General features: G+C 44.2%; 1 protein-coding gene and 1 non-coding gene across 5 annotated transcripts in view; both read right to left on the reverse strand.

The window, feature by feature from the left end:
- The window catches only part of SLC37A3 (solute carrier family 37 member 3), a 60,838-nt gene that overhangs the window by 28,532 nt on the left and 13,815 nt on the right, over nt 1–18,491 (reverse strand). For all 4 annotated transcript variants that reach the window (XM_054495844.2, XM_063667885.1, XM_063667886.1 and 1 more), the window contains 3 exons: nt 16,391–16,552; nt 14,242–14,350; nt 4,828–4,920 (listed from right to left, as the gene is read on the reverse strand). In XM_054495844.2, coding sequence (XP_054351819.1) covers nt 4,828–4,920; nt 14,242–14,350; nt 16,391–16,479 — 291 coding nt within the window. In that variant the 5' untranslated portion in view covers nt 16,480–16,552. The remainder of the gene's footprint in view (nt 1–4,827; nt 4,921–14,241; nt 14,351–16,390; nt 16,553–18,491) is intronic.
- LOC129041858 (small nucleolar RNA U13) lies at nt 9,489–9,592 on the reverse strand. The gene has a single exon (XR_008503986.1). It is a non-coding gene; the product is annotated as a small nucleolar RNA U13 (small nucleolar RNA).

The raw sequence follows: 18,491 nt of genomic DNA on the forward strand, positions 1-18,491 counted from the left end.
ACTCTACCACAAACACACCAAAGTTCAGGGCAAACTTTGGTTTTACTTGATTCCCTAACTGGAAAAAAATAAATAAATAAGAATGACTCTAATAAAACAAGCACACAAGTATATTTCATTTTCTAGACTAGATTAATTCCTACCCATCAGTGATAAGCTCTCCCAAAGGGATTCCTCTTGGCCCTCTGCACTCTGGGTTAACATGTGTTATCACACGCCCTGCAGTTTCAGTTCCAACCTTGTAAAAAGTGGAATAGAAGGTTCCAACACTAGCTGCCTGTTGAATCTGAACCTTGGGTTTCATGACATCCCAAGGCAGGGAGAGTAGGAAGGCAGAGACAATAATAAGCTGGAGACAGGTTCTGCCTTCTGCTCTCCTCCCACTGAGTGGCAGGAATTAAAATGCTGAGATCACGGCAGGAAGTGAGACTGAAGACCTTAAGCGCAGCACACTTTAGGTTTCTTCCATAAATATATAAAATATCTTGAGTGAAAACCTAAATTCAGTTAGGACCAGGTGTTTCTAATAAATTGACTATCTCTAAAACTTGGCTGGGCGTGGTGTCTCACGCCTGTAATCCTAGCACTTTGGGAGCAGGGAGAATTGCTTGAGGCCAATAGTTCAAGACCAAACTGGCCAACATAGCAAGAACCTATCTCTAAAAAAAACAAAAATTGGGCCGAGTGCAGTAGCTCACGCCTGTAATCCCAGCACTTTGGGAGGCCAAGGCGGGTGGATCACCTAAGGTGAAGAGTTCAAGACCAGCCTGACCAACATGGTGAAACCCTGTCTCTACTAAAAAATAAGAAAAATTAGCCAGGCATGATGGCTCGCACCTGTAATCCCAGTGACTCGGGAGGCTGAGGCAGGAGAATCACTTGAACCCAGGAGGCGGAGCTTGCAGTGAGCCGAGATGGCACCACTGTACTCCAGCCTGGGCGATAGAGTGAGATTCCATCTCAAAAAAAAAAAAAAAATGAGAAGATAAATTTAAATATGAATGTTTCTCCCTCATTATCATCAAGCTTCCTCATCCTAAGAGAAGCATGTCAGCCTTAAAGTAGATTCTGTGTTGTCTAGCTGCCCCTCACGTGGACTTATGCTACACAGAACAAAAGGGACGAAGAAAATCTCAATTCTGCTTCAGATGACAGAACAATACATGCTTTTTTTTTTTTTTTTGAGACAGAGTCTCACTCTGTCATCCAGGCTGGAATGCAATGATGTGATCTTGGCTCACTGCAGCCTCTGCCTCCTAGGTTCGAGCAATTCTCCTGCCTTAGCCTCCCGAGTAGCTGGGACTACAAGCCTGCACTCGGCCAATTTTTGTTTTTTTAGAGATGGGTTCTTGCTATGTTGGCCAGTTCGGTCTTGAACTATTGGCCTCAAGCAATTCTCCCCACTCCCAAAGTGCTAGGATTATAGGCGTGAGACACCACGCCCAGCCAAGTTTTAGAGATAGTCAATTTATTAGAAACACCTGGTCCTAACTGAATTTGCCTGGTTAATTTTTGTATTTTCAGTAGAGATGGGGTTTTGCCATGCTGGCCAGGCTGGTCTCAAACTCCTGACCTCAGGTGGTCTGCCCGCCTTGGCCTCCCAAAGTACTGGGATTACAGGTGTGAGCCACCGTGCCCCACCAGAATCAATACATTCTGTTTTGCTGCAGAAAGCAAAATGCCCATAAGTTACAGAAGGAAGTGCAGCTCAAGATAAAAAAAAACCATGACCATTGATTTTTCATGGCATTGATCTTTCATGTCCTAAATCTAGTCCTATAGATGACTCTATAGATGAGGAAACTAAACACCAAAAAAAGGTTAAATTCTACTTTGCAACCAAGTTTAACACAGCTAGTTAGACTACACTGCCTCTTAAACTGGTCCCTGAAAGAAATGAGTGGCTCGAAGAGAAGCGAGCACCGTGTCACCAGCTCCAGCCAAAGCCCCGCGCCTCTACATGGGGATTTTATACAGAAAATACCCAAGGTGAGGAGGTAGACTAAATGAACGACCAAAGAACTGTTCTGTTTCTCTGTTTCCTCTTTGAAGAAAAGATACTCTTAATAATTAACCAAATAGGCTGGGCGCAGTGGCTCACACCTGTAATCCCAGCACTTCGGAAGGCTGAGGTGGGCGGATCATTTGAGGTCAGGAGTTCGAGACCAGTCTGACCAACACAGTGAAACCCCATCTCTACTAAAAATACAAAAAAAATTAGCAAGGCATGGTGGCATATGTCTGCAGTCCCAGCTACTCGGGAGGCTGAAGCAGCAGATTTGCTTGAACCCAGCGGGCAGAGGTTGCAGTGAGCCAAGACTGTGCCACTGCACTCCAGCCTGGGCAACACAGCAAGACTCCGTCTCAAAAAAAAAAAAAAAATAGGCCAGGCATGGTAGCTAACGCCTGTAATCCCAGCACTTTGGAAGGCAGCGGTAAGTGGATCAACTGAGGACAGGAGTTTGAGACCAGCCTGGCCAACATGGTGAAACCCCGTCTCTACTAAAAATACAAACATTAGCTTAGGGCATGATGGTGTGCACCTGTAATCCCAGCTACCCAGGAGGCTGAGGCAGGAGAATCACTGGAACTAGGAGGCGGAGGTTGCAGTGAGCTGAGATCGCACCATTGTACTCTAGCCTGGGCAACAGAGCAAGACTCGGTCTCAAAAAATAATAATAAAATAAATAATAAAATAAAATAAATAAATAAATAAAAATAACTAACCAAATAAACATTTAGAAACTACTTCAGAACTTTTACCCAGTATTTCACATTGCCTGGACATTGAGAATTAAAAGGCGTTTTTAATAAGGCACACTTAAAGACAGAAATAAGGCATACTTAAAGACAGCATCTTATACGCTGGGGAGAAAAGGAAGGTTCCTCTCACAGTCCACGTTCCAGCTGCTGCCACCATCAGCTCCAGAACTCTAATGTGGCATCCACCACAGCTGTTCCTACAGCCAGGCAGAGACGCCAGCTGCCTATCCTGACGCTCAATTACTCCTCGCCACCATGGAATGTCTCCCAGGATGCTACCTCTCCAGGATCCCGCCTTCCTTTTTTTTTTTTTTGAGATGGAGTCTCATTTTGTCATCCAGGCTGGAGTGCAGTGGCGCAATCTCGGCTCACTGCAACCTCTTCCTCCTGGGTTCAAGCAATTCTCTTGCCTCAGCCTCCCAAGTAGCTGGGACTACAGGCACCCACATCTGGCTAATTTTTGTATTTTTATTGGAAATGGGGTTTCTTCATGCTGGCCAGGATGGTCTCAAACTCCTGACCCCAAGTTATCCACCCGCCTCGGTCTCCCAAAGTGCTAGGATTACAGGCGTGGACCACCGCGCCCAGCCCCACCTTCCTTACCACTCCACCCCCTCCAGCTGGCCCATTCCTCACCCACCTCTGAGGACTGGAAGCCCCAGGGCTCAGGCTTCACACCTCTTCCCCGCCCTCGCCTGTTCTCTTGATCAATTCATGCAGCCTCACAGTTTTGATCTATAAATCATCTAAAGGCCAAGGACTCCGAGCGCGGTGGCTCACGCCTGTAATCCCAGCACTTTGGGAGGCCAAGGCAGGCGGATCGTCTGAGGTCGGGTGTTCGAGATCAGCCTGACCAACATGGAGAAACCCGGTCTCTACTAAAAAAATACAAAATTAGCCGGGCGTGGTGGTGCATGCCTGCAATCCCAGCTACTCAGGAGGCTAAGGCAGGAGAATTGCTTGAATCCGGGAGGTGGAGGTTGTGGTGAGCCGAGATTGTGCCATTGCACTCCAGCCTGGGCGACAAGCGCAAAACTCTGTCTCAAAAATAAAAAATTAAAAACATAATAATAATAAAGGCCAAGGACTCCAAAAACGTGTATCTTCAGACTGAACCTACACCTTGAACTCCACACTCAATGACCAAGTGTCTGCTCTTCATCATCTGGGCAGTAGAGGTCAAATGTAATGCATCCAAAAGCGAGTCATCAAAGCTTTCTATCTCCCCAGTCTCCCCTCTGCCATGACACTTCCACCCTGGAGGTGTTCTTGACACATTTCTCTTACATTCCACATTCAAGAGGGAAAAAATATTATTGGCTTTACCTCCAAAACACCGCTAAAATCTACTTCCCCCCAACCTCTGTTACTGTTACGCTGGACCCAAGCCACCATCATCCTTCACCTCAAAAGAACTCAGCTCCCAGAGCAAGTGCACCTGTCCAAACCTAAGTCAGGTCCTGCCACTGCTCTGCACAAAACCTTCCAGCAGCTCCCATCTCACTCAAGGTTAAAGCCAAAGCCCCCCCAAAGGTACCAAAACCCTACAGATCTGAGCCCCACCGCATCTCTGGCCTCTCTTCTTGCAGCTCTGATCCAAGCACACCAACCTTACTCACCTGCTCAGGTCTTCACTCAAATGCCCGCTGCCTCTTGAGGTCTCCCGGCTGTGCTACTTAAAATTACAACCTCCCCCAGGCCCCTTTAGTCCCCCTTCTCTGCTTTATTTTCCTCCATTGTACTTACCACCTTCAAATATACTCTATAATGTATTTACAGCATTTGGTTACTGTCTGTCTCCCCTAACTCCAAGAATACAGGTCCATAAAGGCAGGGCATTTTGTGTTGTTCGGGATAAATTCCCATTGACATATGCTAGATGAGCAATAAATATCTGTCGAATGAATGAATAAATGAATGGGAAGAACAAAAAATATAAACTTCAGAAATATTGAACTCTGCCTCAGTCAGCAAATTCAAAATCCCTTACAAATTTCGTAAGGCTCAGGGTCATTTCCATTTACATTTTTCTTTACCTTTAAGCCCTAGAGTTCCAAAACTTACCACAGCATAGGAGAAGAGGAAAATGGTATCCAGTGTTCCGAGGAAAAGAGTCGCTTTCTCTGCACTGGGGAACAAATGGTTGCTGCTCCAGATCTACAGTAAGACAGCAGGAACAGGTCAGTCCCTATAGAATCTGGAGGAGGCCATCCCAAGCCCCACCTAGCAACCCCAGGAGCTTAGGGAAGGGAGATCGCAGCCCACCTACAACCCATTCACGACAAAGCAGCTGAGCAGCTCTCACAGCACCTCAGTGGCCAGTCTGCAGAACCACAAAACGAGTTCTTTCTATTTTTATTTACTTATTTATTTATTTTTGAGACGGAGTCTCACTCTGTTGCCCAGGCTAGAGGGCAGTGGCACGATCTTGGCTCACTGCAACCCCCACCTCCTGGGTGCAGGTGATTCTCCTGCCTCAGCCTCCCTCAGCTGGGATTACACGCACGTGCCACCACGCCCAGATAATTTTTGTATTTTTAGTAGAGACGGGGTTTCGCCATGTTGGCCAGGATGGTCTCCATCTCCTGACCTCGTGATCCACCCACCTCTGCCTCCCAAAGTGCTGGGATTACAGGCATGAGCCACCGTGCCCGACTGAGAGCTACGTTCTTTGTAACTGCAAAATGCCATGTATGATCCTGCAGGATCTTTATATTCTTCAGCTGTGTTTAAATCCAGTTTTTTAAATTCCTTTAGGATAAGAATTCCAAGTCTTACACATATTTATACAGGGTCTAACAGTGAAAAGAACCCATGGTTATTTTGTCAATGTCTTTTGTAATGAATTAAATAATGTCCATTCATTTTCATTTTAAAGAAAGATGAGCAGGATATATGAAACCAGGCCATGAAAGGAACCACTAAAGGAAATGGAAATACAAATTTATGCTGAAAAAAAGAGGCACAGGGAATCTGTGAAAAGTTATCCTCAACTTTATCAAGGGCCAGCAGTGGAAAAAAGATCTGAGTTAGTTTATAGAACTTTTTTTTTTTTTTTTTTTTTTTGGAGACGGAGTCTCGCTCTGTTACCCAGGCTGGAGTGCAATGGCACGATCTTGGCTTACTGCAACCTCTGCCTCTTGGGTTCAAGTGATTCTCCTGCGTCAGCCTCCTGAGTAGCTGGGATTACAGGCGCCTGCCACAGCACCCAGCTGATTTTTGTATTTTTAGTAGAAACGGGGTTTCACCATGTTGGTCAGGCTGGTCTCAAACTCCTGACCTCGTGATCCACCTGCCTCGGCCTCCCAAAGTTCTGGGATTACAGGTGTGAGCCACGGTGCCCAGCCTAGTTTACAGAACTTTCAAAAATGTAATGGGCTGCTTCACAGTGTAGTGAATTTCCCCCGCAATAGACATCCCTGAGGGAAACGGAAAGGTAATTTCTCAAAGATACAGAAGGGGTTCTTTGATAGGATGGGAGATGGACCAGATCATAGCCCTCCAACTGTGGTCCACGGAACTCGGGGAATCAGAGAGGCCTCCAGAGCCTTGCCCCAAGGGGGTCTGCAAGGTCAAAATTCTTTGCACCACATTAAAATGTGATGTCCTTTCAACTTTGTTCCCTTCTGCACTGACAGTGCAAGAGCAGTGGAGACAAACTGCTGCACCTTAGCATAAACCAAGGTAGTAATGCCAAACAGCACTAGTGATCACCATATTGCTCACTGCAGCATGCTCACAATAAAAAACCAGAACAGGATTTTAAAAAGCCAATGTCGGCTGGGAGGGGTGGCTCACACCTGTAATCCCAGCACTTTTGGGAGGCTGAGGCGGGCGGATCACTTGAAGTCAAAAGTTCAAGACCAGCCTGGCCAACATGGTGAAATCCCATCTCTGCTAAAATTACAAAAATTAGCCAGGTGTGGTGGTGGGCGCCTGTAATCCCAGCTACTCGGGAAGCTGAGGCAGTAGAATTGCTTGCACTTGAGAGGAGGTTTCACTGAACCGAGATCGTGCCACTGCACTCCAGCCTGGGTGACAGAGTGAGACTCTATCTCAAAAAAAAAAAGCCAGTGTCACGTAAGACTGTCCTTCATGAAGCAGTAAAAATTTTTAATTTTATAAACTGTAGGCCCTTGAGTACAATAATTTTTTTCTTTTTTTTTTTTTTTTTTGAGACAGAGCCTCACCCTGTCACCCAGGCTGGAGTGCAATGGCGCGATCTTGGCTCACTGCAACCTCCGCCTACCGGGTTCAAGCGATTCTCCTGCCTCAGCCTCCTGAGTAGCTGGGACTATAGGCACGTGCTACCATGCCCGGCTAGTTTTTGTATTTTTAGTAGACACAGGTTCCACCATGTTGGTCAGGCTGGTCTCGAACTCCTGACCTCGTGATCTGTCCCCCTCGGCCTCCCAAAGTGCTGGGATTACAGTAGTGAGCCACTGCATCTGGCCAATAATTTTTCATATTCTGTGTGAGTAAGTAGAAAGTCTGCAAGAATCACTTCTGATACCAAAGCAGCTGGAACGTATTTTGACTTGAAAGAATGACTGAGAAACTAGTTATTCAGATTTGAGTATTTGGCAGCTATTTCCTCAAAAATGAATGAAATTAGCCTGTCACTTTAAAGAACCAAAGAACAACACAAATAGATCTTAATGTAAGAGTATTCCAAAGTGCATTGATACAGTTTCAGATTCCATCACTGGAACTAACTTTTAAGAAATTATCACTTATCAAAATTTTGCTGTAGTACCAAAGACAAATGAACATCCACAATTAACTGAAAAGGCTATAAAAACACTTCTCTCTTTTCTAACTTCAAACCTGTGAAAGGCCAGATTTTCTTCCTATATTTCAAATAACTTTTTTTTTTTTTTTTTTGAGATGGGGTCTCATTATGTTGCCCAGGCTGCTCTTGAACTCCTGGGCTCAAGCGATCCAGCATTAGCTTCCTGAGTATTTGGGACTACAGACACACTCCACCATGCCCAGCTAATGGATCTCTGAATAAACTCTGCAACACATTGAATTCAAAGGAGACATGAAAACCCACTATCTCCTATTAACAGACATGAAGTGATGTGCAAAAATGTAAAACAATGCCACTCATTATTCTGTTTTGAAAAAGTCATTTTTCAGAAGATGTTATTTATGTTAATACTTATTGACTTATTTAATTCATTAAAAAGCAATCCCAAAAACTCCAATGTATTTTTTAAATTCTCAGCTTTAATTTCTAAACTAGTATCTATAGATATAAACCCATATAACCAAACACATTTTGGCATCCTACGACCAAAAAGCTAGAAAATCCTTGAACTAAATCATTTCTGAGGTACTTACTAATTATAATATACTGGCATTTCTGAGATGGGTTGTTACAGAAAGAAATTTTGATTTTAGGCCAGGTACGGTGGCTCACGCCTACAATCCCAAGCACTTTGGAAGGCCGAGACAGGTCGATCGCTTGAGGTCAGGAATTTGAAACCAGCCTGGCCAACATGGCAAAACCCCATCTCCACCAAAAAATACAAAAACTAGCCGGGCGTGGTGGCATGTGCCTGTAGTGCCACTACTCGTGAGACTGAGACGGGAGAATCGCTTGAACCCAGGAAGCAGAGGATGCAGTGAGCTGAGATCGCGCCACTGTACTCCAGCCTGGGAGACAGAGCAAGACTCAATCTCAAAAAAAAAAAAAAGAATTTAGATTTTAGAATATTAAAGAGGCTGGGTGCGGTAGCTCATGCTTATAATCCAACACTCTGGGAGGCCCAGGCAGGAGGATCCCTTGAGACCAGGAGCTCGAGACCAGCATAGGCAACATGCTGAGACCCCCACCATCTCTACAAAAATAAAAATAAATTAGCTGGGCATGGTGGTACACACCTGTCGTGCCAGAGTTCAGTGTCTGCGTACAGGAAGCTGAGATGGGAAGATGGCTTGAGCCCAGGACTTCAAGGCTGCAGTGAGCTATGATCATGCCACTGTACTCCAGCCTGAGCAACAGAGCAAGACCCTGTCTTAAAAAACAAACAAGGCCAGCGCGGTGGCTCACACCTGTAATCCCAACACTTTGGGAGGCTGAGGTTGGGGGATCATGAGGTCAGGAGTTTGAGACCAGCCTGGCCAATATGGCGAAACCCCGTCTCTACTAAAAATACAAAAATTAGTCAGGTGTGGTGGCACACACCTATAGTCCCACCTACCTGGGAGGCTGAGGCAGAAGAATCGCTTCAACCCAGGAGGCAGAAGTTGCAGTGGGCCGAGATTGTGCCACTGCACTCCAGCCTGGGTGACAGAGCAAGATTCCAACTCAAAAAAAAAAAAAAAAACAAAAAAAACAGGCCGGGTGCAGTGGCTCATGCTTGTAATCCTAGCACCTTGGAAGGCGGGGGTAGGTGGATTGCCTGAGCTCAGGAGTTCAAGTTCGAGACCAGCCTGGGCAACACAGTGAAACCTCATCTCTACTAAAATACAAAAAATTAGCCAGGCATGGTGATGTGCACCTGTAATCCCAGCTACTCCGTAGGCTGAGACAGGAGAATCGCTTGAACCTGGGAGGCAGAGGTTGCAGTGAGCCAAGATAGTGCCATTGCACTCCAGCCTGAGCGACAGAGCAAGACTCCATCTCAAAAAAATAAATAAATAAATAAATTTAAAAGAATATTAAAGAGAAAAATCGCAATCAGCAATTTTAAAGAAACATCTTTATTTTTAATCCATGTCAAGTGAGTAATGTGCCCACGTTGTAACAAGGTTCAAGGGTGGCACATCTCACACATGTGTGCGAATACTCAATAATCCAGCTTATGAACTACAAAAGAATCAAAGAAATGTATCTTTAACAAAAAATAAAATCCCCAAATCATAAACAAATAATAAAGTGTGATTCCAAAGCACTGGAACTAATTTCTAGGTGGCTTCTGGCACCAATCTGGTTACTTTAACTTCACACATACTGTGAAAACGCATTCTATCGAAGATGAGAAAGCAGTGCAGGCTCACACAGCTGACATCAAACAGTAACTTCAGCAATGCCAATTTGGGGCCCTAAATGTCTTCAATTAGAGTGACATTCCCACATTCCCACTGCAACCACAGTGTTCCATCCTTGCGTGCCCAGCAGACTCATCAGGACCCATGATTAAGCCCTGCTGGGTACACGCACCAGTGTGAGCTAGAGATAAGGAACTTAAGCAGCTGCTCAAAGTTGTAGGGTTTCTTTACTCCTCCAAGAAGTTACCAAAAACTCCCTGAAGGTGTGGCTTTCGCAAGAATTAACAGATTTTAAACAGCTTTTTTCTGCTTCACTGCCAGAAGTCAGTTGAAATATACTTTTTGACTGTTGACTTAAATGGAAAACAAAACGAAACCAAAAACTAAAAGAACAAAGTAGGACTAACAAACAGATTCAGGAAACGGTAACAGAAAAAAGCCTAGAGAAGAAAGTTAACAACAATAACATAGCTCAGATCAGGATGACTATACTACTTGGTTAAAAATGTTCCAAGTATTCATAGTGAACCATCCAATGTTTAATGAAAGTCACCAGCACAACTAAGTCAACATGCTAAATGTGATTCAACCTGGTCTGAGCGTACGTTTGATGTGAACTTATCAGCCTGAATGTACTGCAGGGTTTTCTTGTATTGTGCTGGGGGGACTATATAAGCTACTACATTTGCTCGATGTTGAGGTACTTCCTGTGCACACACTAAAGTTCCCTGTGTGAGTTTCCCAGGTGAGAATGTTTATAACAGAATAAGAGCTATGCAGGCGGGCAGTGGAAGCTCACTAACATGCAAGGGCTTCCTCAAAGTGGTGAGCAGAGGATGGATGACAAGCCAACTTATGCATGAGGTTCTTTGCATTAAGGCGAGTAGAACACGTTTATGTGGGAATCTACCAAGTAGCTGTGCATAAGGTTGAGATGGAATGTCCAAAGACACTTTTTGAGACAGGGTCTTGCTCTGTCACCCAGGCTGGAGTGCAGTGGCACAAACATGGCTCACTGCAGCCTTGACCTCTAGAAACTAAATGATCCTCCCACCTCAGCCTCCTAAGTAGCTGGGAGTACAGATATGTGCCACCACACCCAGCTAATTTTTTTTTTTTTTTTTTTTTTTTTGAGACAGAGTCTCACTCTGTCACCCAGGCTGGAGTGCAATGGCATGATCTCGGCTCACTGCAAACTCTACCTCCTAGGTTCAAGCCATTCTCCTGCCTCAGCCTCCCAAGAAGCTGGGACTATAGGCATGCACCACCATACCCAGCTAATTTTTGTATTTTTAGTAGAGATGGAGTGTCGCCATGTTGGCCAGGCTGGTCTCGAACTCCTGACCTCAAGTGATCTGCCCACCTCAGCCTCCCAAAGTGTTTTTTTTTGTTGTTTTTTCCTTTTTCATTTTTGTAGAGACGGTGATCTCTCTATGTTGCCCAGACTAGTCTCAAACTCCTGGGCTCAAACAATCCTCCTGCCTAGGCCTCCCAAAGTGGTGGGATTACAGGCCTAAGCCATCGCACCTGGCCCAAGACACTTTAAATTCTCCTTCCTTCTCCTGGAGATAATTTTAGATTCCCTAGCGCTATTCTCATGTAAGAACTGTACAAATTTTTATTATAGTTTTTAGCTGAGTTGTTCTCAAATGTAAGATCTAATGATTATTATCTATAGACATAGATTTTATGTTATTATGTTTACTCACCATTTCCAATGTTTGTCCATGTCAGTGAATCCATTATAAGTTCTAAAGGTAACAGAGACTGTGTCTGCTGACCTCTTTTTTTGTAAAACACCCAGAGCTATGCACAAAAATGAAAGCTATAAAAAGTACTTTTTAGGATGCTATTTAGAGCACTTAAGAAATGTTTTTCTGTTTAATTTTTTAACTTTTAAAAATATATAAGCAAAATATTTTTTTAGCTGGCCACGGTGGCATACACCTGTAGTCCCAGCTACTCAGGAGGCTGAGGCAGGAGATCGTTTGAGCCCAAGAATTCAAGTACAGCCTGGGCAACACAGCAAGAGCACCATCTCTTAAAAAATAATAATAAAAAAAAAAATTTATTGAAAATTAATGAGAGAGGCCTCTGGGAAGCTTGGCCTGGCCTCCTCCAGACTTCACACCAGGCCGGCCTCTTCCCTTTGCTGAGTTTACCTTGTATCCTCTCACTGGAATAAATTACAGCCACACGTACTCTATGTTGAGTCCTCCTAGTTAATCACCAAACTAGGGGTGATCTTGGGAACCCCAACCCAGTTACCTTAAAAATAAAGGCAACCTTGGGCAGTACAACCAGAAATCTAGTGCCTAAATGAAATCCTCTTTTTCTGTATATTGTTCAGGCTGTACCTGAAATCCCACAATTAGTGCTCAGTGTCACTAAACTACAGCTGAAGGGGCCAGGAATGTTTTGCCTAAACAGAAACTTAGGGAGACAGGGAGGAATTTTCTTCAAAAGTTGAATAAAAATGTAAGCGTCCACCTCACACAACAGTGAGTTTCTTCTGCTTGGAACTACTGAAGCAGAAGCTGGATGATTATCTTCCAAGAATGACAAAGAAAGATTCCAATCTGGAAGGTTAGGGTACGTGATCTCTCTAAGACCACTTCCATCTTTAAGATTTATGATTCTGGGCCGGGCGCAGTGGCTCACACCTGTAATCCCAGCACTTGGGGAAGCCGAGGTGGGAGGATCACGAGGTCAAGAGATCAAGACCATCCTGGCCAACATGGTGAAACTCTGTCTCTACTAAAAAATACAAAAATTAGCTGGGCGTGGTGGCATGCGCCTGTAGTCCCAGCTACTCAGGAGGCTGAGGCAGGAGAATCGCTTGAACCCGGGAGGCGGATGTTGCAGTGAGCCGAGATCATGCCACCGCACTCCAGCCTGGCGATAGAGCAAGCCTCCATCTCAAAAAAAAAAAAAAAGATTTATGATTCTGGCCGGGCGTGGTGGCTCACGCTTGTAATACCAACACTATGGGAGGCCGAGGCAGGCAGATCACTTGAGGTCAGGAATTAGACTAGCCTGGCCAACATGGCGAAACCCCTTCTCTACTAAAAATACAAAAATTAGCCAGGCGTGGTGGTGCATGCCTGTAATCCCAGCTACTCAGGAGGCTGAGGCAGGAGAATCCATGATCCCAGGGGGTGGAGGTTGCAGTGAGCCGAGATCATGCCTGACTTCAAGGCACGTAAGCAAGATACAAGCAAATGAAACAGGCTGGGCACAGTGGCTCATATCTGTAATCCTAAAACTTTGGGAAGCCAAGGAAGGAAGATTGCTTGAGCCCAGTTCAAGACCAGCCTGGGAAACACGGTAAGACCCTGTCTCTACAAAAAAATTTAAATTAAAGAAAGAAACAGGCCGGGCATGGTGGCTCACACCTGTAATCCCCACACTTCGGGAAGCCAAGGCGGGCAGATCATGAGGTCAGGAGATCGAGACCATGCTGGCTAACATGGTGAAACCCCATCTCTACTAAAAATATTTTAAAAATTAGCCAGGAGTGGTGGTGGGCGCCTGTAGTCCCAGCTACTCGGGAGGCTGAGGCAGGAAAATGGTGTGAACCTGGGAGGCGGAGCTTGCAGTGAGCCGAGATGGCACCACTGCACTCCAGCCTGGGCGACAGAGTGAGACTCTGTCTCAAGAAAAAAAAAAAAAGAAACAATAAGAAAATATGGAAATACCAAGACATTACAATATGCAAGACAGTGTACAAGAGTTTAGTGAAGGGAAAAATCAGAAGTTGGGAAAAAACTTGACTGAAAACGTGGCATTTTACCCAGGCGTGATGGCTCACATTATAATCCCAGCACTTTGGGAGGCCAAAGCGGGTGGACTGCTTGAGCTCAGGAGTTCAAGACCAGCCTGGGCAACATGGTGAAACCCCATCTCTACAAAAAAAAAAAAGATTAGCTGGGCACGGTGGTGCGTGACTGTAGTCCCAGCTACTCAGGGGGCTGAGGTGGGAGGATCGCTTGAGCCCAGAAGGTGGAGGTTGCAGAGATGTTTTCTGAGAGATCGTTCCACTGCACTCCAGCCTGGGCAACAGAAAGATACTCTGTTAAAAAAAAAAAAAAAAAAGTTATATTTTATCTTGACACAAAGAGAAAGGCAAACTTTAGATAGGTGGAAAAGGGCAAAAAAGCACATAAAAGATAATGTGCAAAATCTCAAAGACAGAATCTCAAAGACAGAGCACAGCACTAACGAAAGCCAGTGAAAAAACAGCCTTGTCAAAAGGTGTGATTTCTCAACAGTTAGAAACAAGCCGGCTGGAGAGGTAAAATGGGACTGAGTCAGAGCAGGCTTTGAAATTGGTAGAATAGTTTGGCTCTTATGTGATAAGAAACAGTGAGCCATTTCAGAGTCCTAGGCAAGTAAAAGATGCAAAAAAGAGCTTAAGAAGAATCTAGGGGTGTGCACCGTCTCCTTCTTCGATCCATCCCAGCACTTTGTTCTGCTTACCTCCACAGGCAGCTCAACTGATGTGTTAAAAGCACTTGGGGTCCACTGCTCAGAGATACTGACTTTGACATTGCTGAATGTTTTTCGTGAAGCATGGAGCAACGAATAACTACAAAATAGAGAGAATACAGATGAATGAATAGCAAAGAGAAACAGCATTCAGTAAAATCACAGGTATAGGCCCATTTCTTTTATTCAGTTGTATTTTATTTTATTTGGTGGGCAGCCACCTGAACCAAAATAGATTCAGAGAGGCTCTCTCAATTTTATTTATTTTTATTTTTTGAGACAGGATCTCGCTCTGTCACTCAAGCTAGAGTGCAGTTATGATCATAGCTCACTAGGCTTGACCTCCTGGGCTCAAGCGAGCCTCCCACCCCAGCCTGAGTAGCTGGGATTACAGGGGCACTTTACCACGCGCAGTGCACCTGTAATCTTAGCTACTCGGGATACAAAAATTTCTGTATTTTTTGTAGAGACAGAGTCTTGCTATGTTGCCCAGGATGGTCTCAAACTCCTGGGCTCAAGTGATCCTCCCAACACTTGGCCTCCCAAACTGCTGGGATTACAGGCATGACACTGAACAATTTTAGAATTTTTCTCTTTTTTTTTTTTGAGACAGAGTCTCGCTCTGTTGCCCAGGCTGGAGTGCAGTGCTGTCTGATCTCAGCTCACGGCAAACTCAGCCTCCCGGATTCACGCCAATTCTCCTGCCTCAGCCTCCCGAGTAGCTGGGATTACAGGCACGTGCCACCACGCCCAGCTGATTTTTGTATTTTTAGGAGAGACGGGGTTTCACCATGTTGGCCAGGTTGGTCTCGAACTCCTGACCTCAGATGATCCACCCGCCTCGGCCTCCCAAAGTGCTGGAATTACAGGCGTGAGCCACTGTGCCTGGCCAAGAATTCTTCTCTTTAAAAAAAAAAAAAAGGATGAGCCAAGCATGGTAGCTCACGCCTATAGTCCCAGCACTTTGGGAGGCTGAGGTGGGAGGATTGCTTGAGCCCAGGAGATTGAGACCAGCCTAGGCAACATAAGAAGACTTCATCTCTACAAACAATAATAATAAAAAAAATAAATAAGCCAGGCATGGTGGCTCATGCTTATGGTCCCAGCTACTCAAGAGGCTGAGGCGGGTAGATCATTTGATCCTGGGAGTTCGAGGCTGCAGTGAACCGTGATCACACCACTGCACTCCAGCCTGGGCGACAGGGTGAGATTCCATCTCAAATAAATAAATAAATAAATAATCATTATTTCTGGTGCCTTTCATAAAGATTAATAAACAAAATCTACTCAGCAGAAATGTCAAAAAAAGCTGAGTAACAAGGTCACTTACAGCATGCCTCTAACACCCAATGGCCTGATGTATGCTATGTTACTAAGAGAACCGCTTAAGATCACCTTTGTTCTCCAGCTCCTGCTTTTAACAAATAGAGGACTTCTCTCTCCAAACAGGGTGATGAAAAGAAATGCCTGTAATCCCAGCACTTTGGGAGGCCGAGGCAGGCAGATTACGAAGTCAGGAGATTGAGACTATCCTGGCTAACATAGTGAAACCATCTCTATTTAGTAGCCGGGCATGGTGACATGCACCTGTAATCCCAGCTACTCGGGAGGCTGAGGCAGGAGAATAGCTTGAACCCAGGAGGCGGAGGTTGCAGTGAGCTGAGGTAATGCCACTGCACTCCAGCCTGGGCAACAAAGTGATACTCTGTCTCAAAAAAAAAAAAAAAAAAAAAAAAGTGAGATATATTTTTTAAAAAAAAAAGTACAAAACAAAAAAAAATAGATCAGGGCTTCTCCGCCTCCACACTATTGACATTTGCAGGTGAAACGTTCTTTGTTGTGGAGAGCTGTCCTGTGCATGGGACAATGTTTAGTAGCATCCCTGGTCTCCACCACTAACTACAAGTAGCATTCCTCTCTCCTCATGACAACCAAAACTATCTTAGACACCGCCAAATGTCCTCTGGAGGGCAAAACAGCCCTCCAGAACTACTATATTAGAGCTATCAAGACTACAACAGAAGGAATAACTAACATTATAAGTGTATGCCCATCAGTGCATTTGACACTTGCCATGCAACATCTCCCACAAAAGAAAAAAAGCAAAAAAGCAGGAGAGCAGCTTTAGCGACATGCTTACCTGAAGAAAGTGAGCAGGAACACTACAACGTGATGATGGCTGAACTGGGACAGCAGAGACACTCTTTGAAAAACATGTGGCCAGGCCATGTTCTTCCTGACCTTCCTTCTCACCTTTGACCTTAAAGTTTGGATAGTGAGTGATTTACATCATTTCTTCTTTCTGGAAAGACAAAACACATTATGGACATTATTAAACATAGGCAGATTATCCAAAAACTGAATTATTTAGATTTATAGTCACCATATAATCAGGCCTTGTGGGAAAAAAATCTCATGGCCTAGTTGACACCAGAAAACTGGATCAGTAATTATTTTAAAGCTATTAGGTAGTCCTTAAAAAAAAAAAAAATCCTGGACAAGAGATTATATCTTAATAGAAAGAGCTCATACAAACTGATAAGAAAATCACTCATTCTTATAGAAAAACTGAGCAAAGGAAATAAACAGACGATTCAGAAGAAATGAAATGGCTATTAAACTTGAGAAATAAAAGTTCAATCCCACTAGTAATATTAAAAATGTAATTAAGGCAAGAAAGCATTTGGATAGTTAAAAAAGATTGTGCTCAATGCAACTCAGGGTATAATGGTTCCCGAACTCCCATATGCTACTGAAAGAAGTAAAAATTAGTATAATATTATAGGAAGACAATCTAGCCATGTTCATCAAGAGTGTTTGACACAAAAATTCAATTTCTGGGCTGCTCTCTCTATGCAGTAGCTGCCCTTTTATTCCTTTACTTTTGAATAAGCTTGCTTTCACTTAAAAAAAAATGAATTTCCAGGGATCTATTCCTTAAAAAATACAGATGTGTTTAGGCCTATAAACAAAAGTATTTTTCACAAAGTGTTGGAGGAGATTTTTAATATTAAAAGAAAGAAGGAGCTGGGCACAATGGCTCACACCTGTAGAACCCCAGCTATTGGAGAGGCTGAGACAGGAGGATCCCTTGAGTCCAGGAGTTTGAGGTTACAGTGAGCTATGATCACGCCACTGCAGTCGACCCTGGGCAACAAAGTGAGACCCCTGACTCTAAGCAAAACAAAACAAAATGATTAAATACAACGTTCTAAATGATCTTCTATTGCCTTGAGGTGAGGTCCCATTGCAAGACTCTGGGCAAGCTGCCTAACCCCCGTCTGCCCCCCAGTATCCCCCCAAAATGAAAAAATTTGTGTCAAAGAAACAGAGAAAGCAGTCGGGCCACCCCTTGTCATCTCCTTCCACTACTTCCAGCGGCTTTTTTTTTAATTTTTGAGACAGGGTCTCACTCTGTCACCCAGGCTGGAGTACAGTGGCACAATCTCGACTCACTGCAACCTCTGCTTCCCAGGCTCAAGCGATTCTCCAGCTTCAGCCTCCCAAGTAGCTGGGACTATAAGCATGAGCCGCCATGCCTGGCTAATGTTTGTATTTTTTGTAGAAACATGGTTTCATCATGTTGCCCAGGCTGGTCTTGAACTCCTGAGCTCAAAGTGATCTGCCCACCTTGGCCTCCAAAAGTGCTGGGATTACAGGCATAAGCCACTGTGCCTGGCCCCAATGCCTTTTCATTTGACTGTACTCTCTAAAAGCTGCACCCATGCTCTGATATCCAAGAACAATTACGCATAAAGTAAGCAGCTAAACTTAACGTCTCCAGTTATGAGTCTGCAGAACCAATCTAAATATACAATAGGGGAATAATTAAATAAATTATGGTATGTCTGAATGGCTGAATCATTTATAATCATTTGCCACGAAGACTTTTTAATGACATGAGAAAATGTCAAGTGAAAAAAAGTGGGAGCCGGTTATAAATCTAATTAACTCAACTGTGTTTACATAATACTTACAAATAAATAGGGAATATAGTAGTTCTCTCTGGGTAGTGAAATGATGGATAATTTTAATTTTCTTCTATGTACTTTCTTAAAAAGCCTACAATAAACATCTATATAATTTTTATAATGGAAGGGAAACACCCACAGCATTAGAAAAGTACTATCTTTTAGGCTGGGCATGTTGGCTCATGCCTGTAATCCCCACACTTTGGGAGGCCAATGTGGGAGGCACACTTAAGCCCAAGAGTTTGAGAACAGCCTGGGCAACATAGTGAG

This window comes from Pongo pygmaeus, chromosome 6 (assembly GCF_028885625.2).
Source record: "Pongo pygmaeus isolate AG05252 chromosome 6, NHGRI_mPonPyg2-v2.0_pri, whole genome shotgun sequence".
NCBI lineage: Eukaryota > Metazoa > Chordata > Mammalia > Primates > Hominidae > Pongo > Pongo pygmaeus.